Source organism: Penicillium argentinense (assembly GCF_028826775.1).
Source record: "Penicillium argentinense strain IBT 30761 chromosome Unknown utg000009l_segment0_segment0, whole genome shotgun sequence".
NCBI classification, from domain to species: Eukaryota; Fungi; Ascomycota; class Eurotiomycetes; order Eurotiales; family Aspergillaceae; genus Penicillium; species Penicillium argentinense.
The window spans coordinates 1,892,590-1,908,819 of record NW_026622668.1 but is presented as its reverse complement, the minus strand read 5'-3'; the positions used below and the strand labels follow the sequence as shown (position 1 = coordinate 1,908,819).

General features: G+C 51.4%; 6 protein-coding genes across 6 annotated transcripts; 3 read left to right on the top strand and 3 right to left on the bottom strand.

The window, feature by feature from the left end:
- Positions 1-229: 229 nt before the first annotated feature.
- N7532_008310 (homeobox domain-containing protein) lies at positions 230-2,052 on the top strand (the record flags this gene model as incomplete). Its single annotated transcript, XM_056620802.1, has 2 exons — positions 230-829; positions 880-2,052. 2 exons carry the CDS (start codon positions 230-232, stop codon positions 2,050-2,052), a joined length of 1,773 nt encoding a protein of 590 aa, XP_056471608.1.
- Positions 2,053-2,260: 208 nt separating this feature from the next.
- N7532_008309 (uncharacterized protein) lies at positions 2,261-3,214 on the bottom strand (the record flags this gene model as incomplete). The annotated part of the gene is made up of 2 exons (XM_056620801.1): positions 2,261-2,988; positions 3,079-3,214. The coding sequence occupies 2 exons, from the start codon at positions 3,212-3,214 to the stop codon at positions 2,261-2,263; spliced, it is 864 nt and encodes a 287-aa protein (XP_056471607.1).
- A 1,529-nt stretch (positions 3,215-4,743) lies between these two features.
- N7532_008308 (C2 domain protein) lies at positions 4,744-8,661 on the top strand (the record flags this gene model as incomplete). Its single annotated transcript, XM_056620800.1, has 5 exons — positions 4,744-5,091; positions 5,141-5,176; positions 5,234-5,608; positions 5,668-7,155; positions 7,210-8,661. The coding sequence occupies 5 exons, from the start codon at positions 4,744-4,746 to the stop codon at positions 8,659-8,661; spliced, it is 3,699 nt and encodes a 1,232-aa protein (XP_056471606.1).
- Positions 8,662-9,319: 658 nt separating this feature from the next.
- On the bottom strand, positions 9,320-10,336 carry N7532_008307 (uncharacterized protein; the record flags this gene model as incomplete). Its single annotated transcript, XM_056620799.1, has 1 exon — positions 9,320-10,336. The coding sequence occupies one exon, from the start codon at positions 10,334-10,336 to the stop codon at positions 9,320-9,322; it is 1,017 nt and encodes a 338-aa protein (XP_056471605.1).
- Positions 10,337-11,866: 1,530 nt separating this feature from the next.
- On the bottom strand, positions 11,867-12,867 carry N7532_008306 (putative AMP-binding enzyme; the record flags this gene model as incomplete). The annotated part of the gene is made up of 2 exons (XM_056620798.1): positions 11,867-12,142; positions 12,214-12,867. The coding sequence occupies 2 exons, from the start codon at positions 12,865-12,867 to the stop codon at positions 11,867-11,869; spliced, it is 930 nt and encodes a 309-aa protein (XP_056471604.1).
- A 1,825-nt stretch (positions 12,868-14,692) lies between these two features.
- Positions 14,693-15,002, top strand: N7532_008305 (uncharacterized protein; the record flags this gene model as incomplete). The annotated part of the gene is given in 2 exon segments (XM_056620797.1): positions 14,693-14,839; positions 14,856-15,002. Coding segments are annotated over 2 exon segments (294 nt in total), but the record flags the coding sequence as incomplete, so codon positions are not given.
- Positions 15,003-16,230: the final 1,228 nt, after the last annotated feature.

Here is a 16,230-nt window from a genome sequence, read left to right as displayed (position 1 = left end):
CTATATGATTACTCAGTATGTTCGCCGACGGCGCTGTGGCTCCCAGCGGCGCCCTAGCCTCTTTTGGATTAGCGGCAACAAGCAGTGCTTCGACGGGCCTCCGAGGATAGCGATGATGCAGAGCCCAGCAATCGTAATCGAACCTCACGCAACCCACTTTCTCCCAATACAGTAGGGCCCGTGGTCTCTGACGATCTTTATGGCTTTCGGATTGTGATATATACTCACCATGGACCCGCGACTGCAGCCCAACTCAGCTCCGCCCCGCCGGTTGCCAGAGTCACTGCCCGAGCCGGGACTATCTGGCATACTGGATTCCAATGTACCGGAGGGCTGGCTACATGAGAATTCACAGGCAGACTGGAATGCCCTTCATGATTTTTACTTTTGCTCCTCCGACCCGACAAATCTAGAATGGTCTCAGTTCACGGGACTCGACTCGCATCAATCTTCAGTGACGTCCGAGCGAAACTATTCAGTACTGCAACCTGCAGATGTTCCCAGTCAGCACTTTCAAGAACATCGGGATCTAACGGAATTGACTGACATCTCTGCGCCCTTGCCGGACCTCGCAAATGTTCCCCAGTGGCTTGATGGAGCCCATCGACCACCAGTACCGTGTAACTATTGCCGCAGGCATCGGTTACAATGTCTGATCATTCGCACGACAGCCGCCAACCCCAATCCTGTAACCGCGTGTTCAAGTTGCGTGGCACTGTTCCGGGAGTGCAGTTTAGCCAGAGGAGAAAAGCGTCACCCATCTGGCTTCGAGACATTTTCGCCTGTGCTAGGCCACCTCCATGGCCTACCCGAAGACACAGAGGATGGCGTAAGTGCTCAACAGAAACTCTTGCCGATCGCAGGCTGATTATGACCCAGGGAATGCATTTCAGCTTTGAAGGACTCGAAGACCGCAAGGAATCGAAACAGTTTGTGAGAAAGGGTGCCAGGGTTCTGCGAGAGTGGTTCTACCGGAACCAGGAATACCCATATCCGACTGAAGCCCAAAAGGAAGAACTATCGAAAGAAACCGGGTTCTCTCAAAAGCGTGTCTCGACTTGGTTTGCCAACGCTCGCCGACGGCAGAAGCAAAAGATCCAGTCATCGAATCAGACATCGACCTCGCGCTCGCGTGCGGGCTCACCATTGATAACAAGTACTCTGAGCTCGGTGATGTCACCTATGGAACGGTGGAAAGCATCACCACCAGAGGATGAGCCTGTCCCAGAATCCGCTATTCAAGATGCCATTGCGTTGGACGTTGAAGACCCCAGTCCGGCGATGGACCCGTTCCACTTTGATGGGAATGCCATGGATCTTTTCAATTTCGATGAAACATCATCGCACCTCGCATCTTCTGCTTCCAGCTTTGGCAGTCGGGCGTCCGAGACATCGGAGAGCGTTTCATCGACATGGAGTTACCAGTCGGGAGGTGAAGGGAATATGCCCTTCCCCCTCCTCCCAAAAACCCCAAGTGCTCGTCGACAGCGACGAAAACGACCATCCAGGGACGAGGGTCAATACGAATGCACATTTTGCACTTCATGTTTCTCGAAAAGACATGACTGGGCGCGACACGAAAAGAGCGTCCACCTACAACTCGACTCGTGGATCTGCACTCCCAACCTCGCTGCGCTGCAACAACAATTCTGTGCCTCGATCGCAGAATGTCCCTTCTGCGACGCTAGCTACCCAACACCAGCGCATTGGGAGGAACACGAGTTCCATATATGCGCTGAGAAACCCACAGCCGAAAGGTCATTCAGCCGGAAAGATTACTTGTTGCAACATCTTCGCAAGTTCCATGCCTGTGCCAAATCGCCTGCACTCGACCTGGATGCTTGGAGAGGCTCTGGCGGTAACGTGCAAAGTCGTTGCGGCTTTTGTGATTGTTCGCTACCTACTTGGGCTACGAGGGCAGAGCATATTGCGGCGCATTTCAAGAAGGGGGCGCGCATGGCGCAGTGGAATGGCGATTGGGGGTTGGATGTATCGGCTATGAGTATTCTGCGAAGTGCGGTTTTGCCATCACAGCGACCTCAGTCTACTTGAATGCCTATGGACGTGACAAACATTGCGGATGTTGAATCGGTCCGCCTGAATGAGGATCGTCCTTTCCAATCGATAGCATGTTTCGGCAACATTAACGTCTACTCCGAGTTGAATAGAATTCTAATGAGTCAATAGATTCTGTTAAACAGTACCTTAGGGTAAGTTGGCGCTGTGAAATTCTCGTCCATTCGTTGTAGTTATGATGCTATCATGCAATTGTCTGCCACTCGCGCGTGTACCAGGCTCCTAGACCCAGTGCAAATAGCACCAGGCTACCATCGCGTACCACATCTTTGAAAAGCTGCATAACCATACCAATCCCGCCAGGTTTCCCACCAATTAATACGCGACCACTTGTCAAGAGAACCTCCCCGGTAACGAAAATCAAGAACGGGTTCTGGGCCGTAGCAGGTTTCGGGGGCGGGCTTCCAAATGTCGCAACCGACGCACCAATGACGAAAAGCAGATAGACTGCAATACCTATGGCGAAAACGATATGCAGCCCCTTCCACACTCGAATAGTCTTTTTCTCCTGCTCCGTCGGTTTCTGGGTGGCTGCGCCGAGCATGTTGGCGAGGAAGGGTGGTGCGCCGAGCATGGATGCGATCACGCCCGGGGACAGGCCGGATTGTTGTTCGGGCACGGCACCCGGGGGAGCACCGGGAGCGCCGGGAGATGCATTGGGATCGCCTTGCATGTTGCCGAGAAGGGAGCTGAGGAGCTTCATCGTGGGGTCTTCCATGTCCTCGCCTTGCGGACCTTGTCCTTGGTCGGGTGCGGACTGTCGAAGCATGGCTCGGAAGGCTTCTTGTTGCGCTTGGATGGCTTCATTCGATGACATGCTTGGTTGCGGGGATGGCGAAGGACGGTTTTGAGGGACTGGCGATGGAGATGGGGAGATGGCTGGCTGCGGAGATGGTGAGGCTTCTTCGCGGACTGTGGGATAACATGTTAGCAATGCGAACACGAGCGAGCTTGCGCGGAGGGGGTCTTCCGAACGGCAGGAGGAAGGGCATCATTACATACCAGATTGAGGAGTGCGTCCACTCAGACTGGTGATTTTGTCCAGGCGCGCTGAGCCTCCCTCCTTGATTTTGGCCTCGCGACGCTCACGTCGCAGGCGTGAGGCCCGCTGAGCTGGTGATTCCTCCGGTGTTGACATAGCGACAATTGTATTAACAGGGGAATGGGCTCCCAATGTGTTCAGGCGAAAGGGCCTCTGGATTTGGGCAGCGGTGGATCTCGGATGGTTACGACCTGAGGTGCTCCGAAGTCGTGGGAGGGTGAAGCGCCAGAAGGTCCCGTGGTGATAAAGAAACCCACTTTCTCCAGCTCGGCCGATCTTTGTAGCCTGAGGCAATAATTTCAGGCATCAACTCATCTAACTATTTGATATAACTATCAAGTCGCCCTGTTTATTACTCTACCCTAGTCATCGCTGGTCTTTAATAATGATGAAAACAATATCCCATCTGGCCTAACCTCTAGTGGCACATCTGGGGGACAGTGTCAGGAACTGGGACGTTTCAATGGCGATCTCATAGATCGTACACGTGGTCGCTCGCACCAAACTCTCGAGATGCCTCATGCCGGCACTTCATAAACAAACACAACTCCATCAAGCACCCTGACGGGACTAAAGGATTTACCGGGTTTGGGTGATAGGCCTGTTAGCCTTGTCAAAGGGCACATGCTCTCTTCTGTGACATTTTAGAGATGGAGTTCAGACGTATATCGACAGAAGGACTTCTCAATGTACAACCGCGGTGCATAAGCTGAAGAGACACAAGGTACATCTATCTCAATGCCTTTTGAGGCTACTTCGCCTTCATCCCCTGCGGCCGAGATACAGTTACATGTTTACTCGTGGCGAACCCATCGATCGACAGTGCCTGTACCACGCTGATCCCGGGTCGCAAGGCTACGGGGAAGATTCAGATTTGCATCCCAGGGATGAACCATATGATATTTTCCATAGTTGTAGCAAATCGCAGTAGACGCTGCATTGCATTGAAGTCATGAACGACCGCAAGCTCTCCTAATGACATCATGGCCTGGGGTTCATACCTCCACTCGAAAATGACCTGTCAACCCGCCTATGCTCTTCGTATGGACCAAAGTATCGAAGAAAACCTCAATCGCAAAAGCGTACAAATCGATCGAAGTCGTAAGTACTTACGACATGGCCGGAACGACCTTGGGTATATGAAGTTATGAGCGGGCCCAAAACTGGCTGGACCCTATGGCCTCACCATGCCAAGACAAGATTTCCGCCGCAATGGACGGGCAGACGAACAGCACAGCAACAGTTGTGGAGAATAGAGAAGAATAAGCAGATTGATTGTCGCCAAGCTGCAGCTTCCGTGCGAGCTGACAAGTTGCAGCGTCATCGATGAGTCCACAGCGCAATTCCCGGGTTCCGCCCGCCGATGACGTAGTTCCGGGGTGAGCTTCGCAGCCAGCTCTTCCGCTGCCTTTGAAGACACCGCTACCTAACAGCTACCAAAATCACATTGCCAGACTTAACCTCCTCGCGACCTATTTTTCAATTCCTTCTACCATTGCAGTTCGAGCGGGGGCTGCTGTCAGGAATCCCATTCAACATTCCATTCCCTGCACTACAGCCCCCGGGTATACATCGAGCAACGAATACGAATCATACGCATATATACCTGACGATTAATTCCTACCATGGCGCCGCCAAACGACAAACTGACTGAATCGCCCCAGCAGCATCGCGTCGGCGAACACTGGAGCGGCACGAATCCGGTGCCGACTGTGCAGAAATTCATCGAGCATCTCGACCAGGAGAAGAAGGAGCGGGATCGTCGAATTGACGAGGAGAGTAAACAGAAAAAGGAAAGAGATCAGAAGCTCAAGGAGCATGATGAGGAAGGCACCCAGGGCGATGTCTCTGCGCATAAGGCTCGGGAGGTATCCCAGGCCAAGGTCCGTATGGTGACCGATCCAACTACCGGTCGAGAGATTGGGGTGGAAGATCAGGATGAGACGTCGATGGATGCTGTCAAAGACCCTAAGGTGAGATTTATTCTCGTATATACAATATCACCCAGCTAATTGGTCGCAGTTGACGGTGCCTAATGCAAATCTCGGACGACCGACCGTGAGTTATAGCAAACCCATGAGGAAGACTGGCATGCATATATTGACAACGACTCAGGAGGTCCAAACAAGTCATGACCAGGAATTCTCCGAATACAAAGAGAACCAAGATATCACCGCGCCTCCCGACCCAATTGCAGAGGGCACGACGTCCGATGTGCCCATCCGCGGCGAAAAGACGAATGTGCTCTTCCACCCCACGCCTACAGTCTCATACCAGCCCATGTTTGATCAATTGGAGAAGCGGGCAATGACTCTCTGCATTGCGATCCCGTTCGCTATCATCGTGCTCGGCCGTACCTTTGGTGGATCATTGCTGGGTCTTATTCCGTTGGCTGCATGCATTGCCAGCGGTGTCTGGCTCTGGGTGCAGCAGGTCATCAAGAGTGGTAAAGAGATGGAGTGGAGCAGTGAGCAGCTACGTGGACAGACGGTATGTCTCTTTTTAAAAAATACTAGAGGCTCGCATTGTACAATGACTAATGAGGATAGGCTACTGCAAACCTGCTTCCCGAATCTGTCGAATGGATGAACAGCTTCCTTGCCGTGGTCTGGGGTCTTGTCAACCCCGACATGCTCGTCCCAATGGCCGATACGATCGAGGACATCATGCAAGCATCCGCACCTAGTGTAGTGGAGAACGTTCGCATCGCCGAGATCGACCAAGGAAACAACCCCTTCCGTATTCTGAGCATGCGAGCTCTACCCGATGAGCATGTTACAGACCTGAAAGAAAACATCCACAAGGAGAACGTCGAGAACAAGGACCCCCAGGAAGCTGCCGCCGCGGAAGAGGGAGGTAGCTACTACAACATGGAAGCTTCATTTGCCTACCATGCCAAACCAAGTGGGTCGACTGCGTCCTCCAAGGCCAGCAACATGCACATGCAGATCGTGTTCTACCTGGGTATTCGTGGTCTTTTCGGAGTACCGTTCCCGGTCTTTGTTGAGCTCACTGAGCTGGTGGGCACAGTCCGACTTCGTCTGCAGATGACCCCCGAGCCTCCATTCGCGAAGGAGCTTACTTTCAGTCTGGTCGGCATCCCGCACGTCAAGGCAGGATGTGTACCTATGCTCCGTCGAGGAGTTAATGTCCTCAACCTGCCTTTGATCTCGAACTTCGTTAACTACGCTATCGGTACTGCTTGTGCTATGTTTGCTGCGCCAAAGTCGATGACCATGGACCTTAGCATGATGCTCAAGGGCGACGATATTCACAAGGATACTCTCGCTATAGGCGTTATGTGGGTTCGTATCCACCGTGCCGTTGGCCTGAGTAAACAGGATCGTCGTGGCAGCGAGGGCGGCGGCAGTGACCCGTACATCAACCTCTCTTTCTCCAAGTACGGCAAGCCCATGTACTGCACTCGAGTGATCACGGATGACCTGAACCCGATTTGGGAAGAAACTGCTGCGCTCCTTGTGTCACCTGAGCTTATCAAGGCAAACGAAAACCTCAGTGTCGAGCTCTGGGACTCGGACCGCAACACGGCAGACGATATCGTCGGCAAGGTGGAACTGCCTATCCGGGAAATGCTCCAGCATCCTAGCCGAATGTACCCGCAAGTCTCCAGGCTGCAAGGTCTTAACGAAGGCAGTGAAATGCCCGGCCAATTGCATTGGGAGGTTGGATATTTCGGAAAGCCGAAGTTACGACGCGAGCTGCGCACCGATGGCAAGAAGAAGGATCTCCCTGAGAATCTGAAGGGTGACCCCACCTTTGAAGATGAGAAGGGAACTATTAACAACGAGGAAGAGGATGCTGTCATGCATACTCCACCCGATCCTATCTGGCCGAGTGGTATCATACATATCGTCGTGCACCAGATTGTAAACCTGCAGCTCCAGAATATCAAGGGTAGCGATGGAAACCGCAAGGGCAAGGAGTATGAGCCTGCGAAGCCATTTGGTGAAAACACCGAGGAGCAAGGTGGTGATCTTCCTACTAGTTACTGTAAGATTTTGCTGAATGATCAGCTGGTAAGTACCTCACCTACATCAGCATGCGAGTATTCTCGGTATTGACATGATCAGATCTACCGTACCCGCCCCAAAGCCGTGAGCTCCAAGCCCATCTTCAACGCCGGAACGGAGCGCTTTGTCCGCGACTGGCGATCCGCCGTCGTGACAGTCACAGTGCGCGACCAGCGCTACCGCGAACACGACCCCGTCCTCGGCGTCGTCCCCATCAAGCTGTCAGATATCTTCCAGACGAGCTCCCAGGTAACCCGCTGGTACCCGCTGGACGGCGGAATCGGATTCGGCCGCATCCGCATCTCGCTGCTATTCCGGCACGTTGAGACCAAACTCCCGCCTACCATGCTGGGTTGGGACGTCGGCACCTTTGAGTTCCTCGCCAGCAAGGTCGTTGCGAAGAATTACGGCCGCCAGGCGAAGATTAAGCTGCGCACTGGTGGGAGTATCGGCAAGATCACCCGACATATGTGCAAGCTGGAAGGCAGTGATACGGTCTACGATGTTTCTGACGAGACGTATCGGGACTCACTGCGGATGCCTGTCAAGCATCGGTATCGATCGCCTGTTGTCTTCGAGTTCCATAACCAGGGCAAACGCAACGCGGCTGCTTATGCGGTATTGTGGCTGCAGCATCTCGTCGACAACGAGGATACGGATATCGACATCCCCATCTGGACCACCAAGGCCGGTCCACGCCTGACGCAAAACTACGTTACAGAAAAGAACTGGAAAGCCAAGGAGGTTCCGGGACTCGAAGATCTGACCGAGGTCGGCAGACTGCAGTTCCGCTGCAAGTTCTCACCTGGCATCGACGAGTCGCACGAGCAATTCGTCGTCGACAACGACTCCCGCGAGACCTTCGAAACATGGGAAGCATGCATGTCACAAGGCGTTCGCTCGCGCACCGTCGAGAAGGAAGTCCCGGAAGAAGTACAGCAGAAACACGAGCTGTCGCTCATTGACAGCCGGGATGTTCTCAAACAAGCTGATCCCGCCGAGCGTCGGCGCTGGATCGATCGCGAGGGGCACGATTGGAGCGGTGCATTCGGCCATGACCCGCGCGCTTATACGGATTCCGACGGGCAGAAGGTCGCGGAGCCCGGTCGTGATGCACCTGCCCATGACCCCGTCACGCCGCCGCCGCTGGAGGGCCAGCCTGCTCATGCCTCGCGGCCGCAAAATGGGGAGCAGGCTGTGCCGGAGGAGGACAACCAAAATGAGTCTAGTGACTCGGAGGTAGAAAGCGAAGCGCGCACCTCGTCTTCCTACGGTCCCTCGACCATCAGCCCAACGGCGGAGGCGTCTTCGTCCCGGTCCAATGTCAAACAGACGAAGGAGTCCAACAAGCGGAGTGACCAGCGCCAGCAGCGGGGCTTGATGCAGTGGCGTCCGGCGCGAAATGCGGTCTTTGCGAGGGACGAGGTGAAGTTCGGGTTGAGTAAGATGAAGAAGAAGCTTGGGGTTGGTGGATTGACTGGGCGCGAGCCTGATGTCGAGACGGAGACTTGATCACCAAAATATTGTTACATTTTCGGGCTTCGATTTTGGATTGGATCTTGGATTTCGGGTACACTGGATTGTGTTTGGCGCATATACCTTTTGGTGCTGCAGTACATTATCACGTTGTACATGACAGGAATCATTAAGCTGCTTTTGCATACTGGAAATATGCCTCAGCGAATCATTGCCATGTACCCCAGGCCATGATTGGAGGGTCTGTGAAGCCGCTTACGAGTCAGAGTCTTAACATGTGCACCTCTCGCGATTGGCAAGATGCAGGTGTTGCAGTGACAGCGCCCGTTTTTTGTGGCTGCAGCGTCCTGCACGCCCATCACCTGCCAAGTGATCGCGTCACGCTGGTGGCGATGTCCCAATCTTCCCAGGTTAGAAACTCAAGTACAGTAGGAAGAAAAGATTGATGTAAAATGAAATGTATTCATAGAATGTAATATGTGCAAGAATAAATTATGATGGGTTGAAACCATGCAGTGAGAATGTAATGTATGCCCGCGAGTCAAGTCGCCGGGATGAGAAATCGCTAGAAAAGAATGGAGACAAAGCCACCAGCGCCTCTATAAAAAAAGGAGCCATGATTCATCGAATCATGAGTTTAAAAATTGCATCACCATGACCCCGCGGATACTCTCAAGTCAAGACTTGTGCAGGGTTATTGGAATTTTGAATCCGGCTGCGGCCCAGCCAATACACAGACAGGCTGCTCAATATGCTCCAAGGGCACTTGAAACGACGGCACATCTGCATGAGTGCTTGCAGTAGCACTATCCGGACTCCCCTCAATCGGGCCAAGAGTCCACCTCCAATCCCGACGCCGCTTAACTCTCCCCTGCCGCGGCGTCTGCGGCGTCGAGGCATACGGATCCGCCTCCAAGCCATCCAGCAGCGCCACAGCGCGAACCTGCCGCTCCGCGCGCATGGTGCGCCGTTTCTTGCGCTCCAGCTTGGAGAGCGATGTATCGCTGGCAGAAGTCTCGTCGGTACTGCCTTCGTCGGAGGTACTGGACTCGGAGAGCGAGAGGCTACCCTCGGAATAGTCGTCGGGGCTTTCGGCGGTGTGTGATGCGGAGACGGCCCCACTGTCGTTGTTGTCTGCCTCGTGCACTGCCTCTGCCTCCTCGCCCTCGCGCACCAGATCCAGGTGTTGGGCTGTGTATCGCTCTGTGCGGATTTCTTCTTCGAGCGTATTGCGGAAGCTCACTGATTTCTTCGCGGGGAAGAAGACTCGGCGTGCGCCTGCGCCGCCGGGTCCACAAGCGCCCGCTGAGATGGAACCTGAGCGGCGTCGTGAGGCTCCTTCCAGCGGCGAGTTGCGGAGGATGCTGCGCACGCCGATGGGGAGTTGGTAGGCGCTGCGGTAGTTGAAGGTATTGGTAGTTGATGGGTTGGAGGCGGGTTGATGGACGTAGGGAGAGATGGGTTTGCCGGTGGGAAATCGGTGGCTGGAGGTGGTTTTGGAGGGCGAGCTGGTCGCGGAGGAGGGCGAGACGACATCGTAGGCGTTCTTGAAGGTATTGCGCACTGTCGGCGATGCCCCAGCGCTCGCGGCGTAGCGGGAGAGGCCGGTGGTGGAGGAGCCAAAGGTGAGAGGCAGCGAGGTGGTTTGGAGAGTGAGTTTGGGTCGTGATGGTATTGTCCGGTGGTTACCGGGCGGCTGGAGGCAGGACATAGTGGACGCAGAGCATGAAGAGGAAGGCGGGTCAGGCGAAGTAGAAAAGCGAGGAGCCATCGAGCATGGGCATGACGTGGGGGAGAAAAGTGCAGCAGCAGACGATACGAGTGGCGGGGTCTGCGCTAAGAATAGTCGGCGCTTCCGAACGTGATGGACGTCACGTCGATCACCCTCGTGTAAGGCTCTTGCAGCAGAATTTTGCAGTTGCAGTTGCAGTTGCAGTCGCACTGGCTCAAGTCATTCCTTAAGAGAATCACGGTTTCTGGAATGCGGCAGAGATTTTTCGTGACTATCGACGCCACCAGCCACGGTCGGCGATGGGAGATGGGGATCGCCCTCGATTGCCGTTCTAATTTAATCTTAAAAGGCCTGTCCTCGACTGTCGCAGTGGGGCACCAGTACACTAAGGGTGCAGTCTGGCTGCCTTCCAGCTGACTCCAGCTGTCTTCTTCCCCGAGGACACAGGTTTGTATATTATTGCAGTGCCTACTGTCGGTGCTGTCAGAGAATAAGGTGATCCGTCTGGACTGTTCTATAAAAAGACGGGTGGGGCGCGGATCATCGAGGGTCCGAGTACGTGGTCTTGGGGGGAGTGTTTGTATGGGCAGCTTAGTCAAAAAATAATTGTGTCTTTTGATTGTCTTATTTGCCTCCGTCCAAAAGTGACTGCTAATCGCGACTCAAGAATGAGTCTTCCACGAGCCGCGTGGAACAGACTGAAGCGATGGTTGTGGCGGCGGTCTGGACACCCAATGTCTTACCCCGTCCTCGATCTAGGAGTTGAAGAGAAAGACCCGGCCAGGCATCGGAATTAATTTGATTGTACCTTGCAGGTGCTCTGTCCAAACTACTAGTATGCCCTGGTCTACCCCAAGCTGGTAGCTGCTCCGTGCGATCCGGAGTGATCTCGTGGTCGAGTAGAGAGTGGTAGACCTCCCCTTTCCCCCGGGATCAACCGAAGATCTTCGGGGACTGCCCAAAGCATCCAGTGCACTCTGACTACTCGTAGTACTAAGCACTACTGCATATTACTTTAGTATTTCCCCCCCCCTGGAGCAGGGGGCCTCCCCTATTCATAATGCATAATGTCGTAAGCAGTCTGCAAACTCAATTACCATCTACGGATGATTCTGTCCGTGCTGCCGGTGAGATCGCGATCCACGCGATCGGCTGATGTTTCCGCCAGCAGCCCGTCGCTGGTTGGTCTCCACGATGGAATGTGAATGCATCGTGGAGAAGGCGGCCGCCACACTTCACATATGGCTACTGCTACTATACCATACATCCGTTTCAGGTCGGAGTGCATTCCACGGTGCTGTTCGTTTCGGAGCACGCATTGATTCATCGCGGTTCCAGAGAACTGTGATGTGACACCCGTGGGCGTGTAGCCATGGTACTACGAACGCAAAACGAGTTACAGAAGGGTACCCACGGAAACAACAGCAGAAGCACACCAGCACAATAGCAAGATGAAATTCAAGGTACTCGACTTTCAGTATGACAATTCCAAATATCACGAGACCACAACTATTCAAAGATGGCAGCAATCTCCTCCTTATACAGCCTCAATGTCTGTATCCGCCCAACAGTCCCCTTCGCCGTCCGGAAAAATGGCTTCTTCTTTTTCGCCATAATGATCCGGTCTGCTCTCAGTTTCACTGCGCTGTGCACCTGCCTATTCACGTTATCAATATTCGGCTGCAAAGAAGCAATAAACGACGCATGGTCATCCTCCATCGGTCCGGGATACAGATCGATCAAAAGAACCGGTCCCTCATACCCATGTCCTCCGATCAGGGCTGACTTTACCGCAGGATGAGCTTCGATCTCCGGCTCTACCCTGCATGGATACCGTCTGCATGAGAGAAGCTCACATGGTCATCTGCCCGGCCGATGATCTTCCACAGACCTTTCTGGGTGGGGTGTTCTGTCCAGAGACCCTTGGTTTCGTACCCGTCTCGCTCGGGGTATAAGTAGAAAATAATCTGTGTGCTATAATCCGGTTGACGGACAAAGATCAGTTCGTACAGGTCATCAAAGCGATGCTCGAAAACGGCCCCCGCAGGCTCCAGAAATCGAACATAGGCCCATGAATCGGGGAGGTCATTCCCAGTAGTTAAATACCCGCCAGCCTCGGAGCTGCCGATGGGAGGGATCACGTGGGTGTGCGATATCAATAGGTCGCCGGCTTTGGATGCCAAGAGTGCGCCTGCGTAGTAGACGGATTTCGTTTTGCGGAGAGATTCTAGCCCGCCTGGTGTGCGGCACTGCTCTTCGATGATGGCCGGGGAGAGGATGGTGACATCTACCTTTCCATGGTTGAGGACGTCTCCGACGAGCTTTGGGGTTGGTAGGACTGGTGGTCCGACTACCAGAGTTGTTTCGAGGAAGCAGGTAAAGAATAGTGCGCATGCCATTCCAACAATCTCCTTCACCAAAAGATACTCAATCTGATTACTACTGCACGCCTCCCATTCCGGATTGTTGAACACCCAGCCTTCCTGGATCTTCTTCAAACCACAAGACATGCTGAATCACAGCTAGAAATCCCCTCTGCACGTAGTATCCGACGTCTCCTTGATGATAATGTTGCAGAGAGGCAATCTAATGTTGCAGAGAGGCAATCAAATGTGCTTAATAGACTTCCAGTTGGAAGCAGTCTATCAATTGCACTAGATTGTTGGACATCCCCTTTCTCCCAGGCATTTATGGCAATTACTGGGTACTTCCTAGATCAGGATTGGAATTACTGTGAGGTCCTTCTTGGGTTTGAGCCACTAGATGGCTCACATTCTGGTGCACATCTCCGTGAAACTGTGATCAAGATCCTTCAACAGCATAAGATTATGAACAGACTGCTCTCAATCACTACTGACAATACATCAAACAATACAATGGTTGCAAGTATCCAGGAACTTGGCCAATCTCTTGGGCTTACTAAAGATCAACTCTTCCGTGTCCCATATATCGCTCATATTATACAATTGAGCCTTAAGGAGCTACTTGGGAAGCTGAAAGCAAATCCAGTCAATGATAAGATAAGAGTCCATATGGAGAGACACCCAACAGCAACCACAGCAGTTGAATACTCAACAATATCCAAATAATACTAAGACTCTTAAGAATGTAAGTGAAATACCTTCTACCCTATTTTTCGGCCGAAATACCTCCCACTCTGTTTTTTAGCTAAAATATCTTCTACCTTGTTTTTCAGCTGAAATGCTAATCCTTATTCTTTTATATTCATTCTAGATCCGAGATCTTGCTATCTTCATTACTGCTAGTCCACAGCGTCGCAAAGCATTTCTTGAGCTTGAAAAGACAGAGCTAAAGCTTGTGCCAATCCAAGATATTTGTACAAGATGGAGCTCAACCTTTTTAATGCTTGATCGGGCTAGAAAGCTCCAGTCAGATATTGATCGATATTGTGATACTCACCACCATACACGATTTAAGCTTAATAAGGAGGAATGGCGCCAGGTTGAGTATCTTCTTCTTCTCACCAAATCAAAAACAAGAGATGTGACTATCCAGCATATCTTTAGCATCTACAACAAGCTATTCAACCATCTTGACCATGCTGAGAAGAAGCTTCAACGAAAATCAGTCCCCTGGAAAAATCATATGCTCCAGGCGCTCCAAGCCGCAAACAAAAAGCTCAGGAAATATTATACAGAGACAAACAGTGAGACATATAGCTCTATTTATGTAATTGCAACTATTCTGAGCCCATCAAAGAAGCTTCGATACTTTGATAATGCAGATTGGAGAGGCCAAGATGAGAATGGTAGACCAGTTGACTTTATGAAACACTACCAGGATATCCTCCAAGCAAAGTTTAATCTCTATCAACAACAACAACATCATCACAGAGATATTGAGCACTTAATATAGAGAAAGTACTTCATTCAGCTGAGGATGAGCTTGAGGAACTATGTGATTCACAAACTGCTCCCCAGGCTGAGGTTCTTGATCAACCAGAAGATGGGATTAGTCGGTATCTTGCAAAGGGTAAGTATTATCTAATTATATTATATGGTCTATTTACTAAATAGTAGAATATGGCTTACCAAGGGCAATCCTCGGGTATTCTGGAAGGAGCATGAACAGGAGTATCCAGTCCTTGCTCAGCTTGCAAGGGATATCCTTTCTATACCAGCTAGTGGAGCTGGTGTTGAACGGCTTTTCAATTGTGCTCGTGATATATGTCACTATCGTCGAGGGCAGTTGAAAGAGGATACAATCAGAGATCTCATGATCCACCACTTCTCAACCAAGATTGAGCTCAAGTACAGTGAGCTTGATTTGATGAAAGAGCAGCTCTGTATTGGAGAGGCCGCATTATCTGATCAGGCAAGTAAACCTATCCCTACACTTGCAGAGCTTGATCCGATCAGTGAAGATGAGGAATATGGACATGAAGTAGATTATATCGCTGATTTAGATTCGGACTCGGATACTGAATCATCAGAGCAGGTGTTACCTTTAACACAGCCCACTGTACGTGTTCATCAAGCACATAAAAAAGCGGGCTCACAGTGCTATTGAGTCTCAGGATGATCAATCCCTTCCCATGATCTCTGAGGACTGTACACAAGGACGATCAGGGAGGATTCGGAAGAGGCCTAAGATGCCAGATGGGTTCGAGATAGAGAAAATATGATGTAAATAAGTCAATATATGTCAGCGGGATGATGTCATCTCTGAAATAATAAGAGAAATCTGAGAGTATAATTCAATTTGTATTATAGAGTATAGAATAGAGAGTAGTATATACCTACCAGTACACCAATATTACCAAAAAACTGCATAATCTATACAGATTCCATGAGATCACGGGGCTTGGCAAGTTTGGCTTATTTATATAGAGATGGGTACCCGTGGGTAACACGTGGGTATCAAGGTGATACCCATCCCCGCCCGCAAGGCTTGCGGGTATCAAAATTTATATCCATACCTATCCCCGCGCGGTGATGGGGATGGGTACCCATGGGTACCCGTGGGGATGCCGCAGTTTAGCTGCACTCGCTGGTGCTGCGACACTCGCTGTGGATGGGGCCGGTCGAGCCTTGCGGCGTCGTATGTCTATAACAGAACATGTCCCAAGAAACAGAGTAGATTAGCTGAAGAAAAGGAGAGACTAGCTAAGGTACACTAAATATAAAGGGGTGAGGTTGGCACGAGACGAATGTGAAACGGGGGTGACGCAGTAGCGACACCAAAAGGGGCTACGGCAATGGCCGTAACGAGAAATCGGGCCTAGCACTTTACACCTTAGAAATAGTGCAACAGTAAACACCACTTCTAAACACAGTAGAAGCCCGTTACCGGGGATGGCTCTTTGGTGATGATGTTGGGAAGGCGGATCGAATACTCGAAGTCCTTGCTGGTGCATTCCGATATACAAGTTTGGTAGGAACGACAGAAGTCTCCCGATTCAACTGTTTGTTTATATCAGCGAAATACCTCCCACCCTAGTTATCGTATGACTCACGGGCCATTCCTGTACCGACAAGGGTGATGACAAAAAGCAATTGTTGAAGCTTCATTATATTTTCTTGGTTGGAAACTGAAATTGTGCGATCGATGTCAGGATATGTGATTTATAGTGGGATGAAGACATACGTCTTTTTATTAACAAACCAAAGTGGTGGAACTGGGCGAGAAATATAAGGTTGGTCGAGTGGATTATTTGTGAAGATTCGTATGATTCTACAAATTACTAGGGAGTAGGTGACTCTTTATATATATGCCTGTGGAGCTTTGTTTGTATATACGTGACTTTAGAAAACCTATTATATATTACTTGCGTTATATACACTAGCAGAAAAATAACTTGTCTACCTCTACATAATATAACCTAGAGCTCCACTATTTGCTATATATATGGT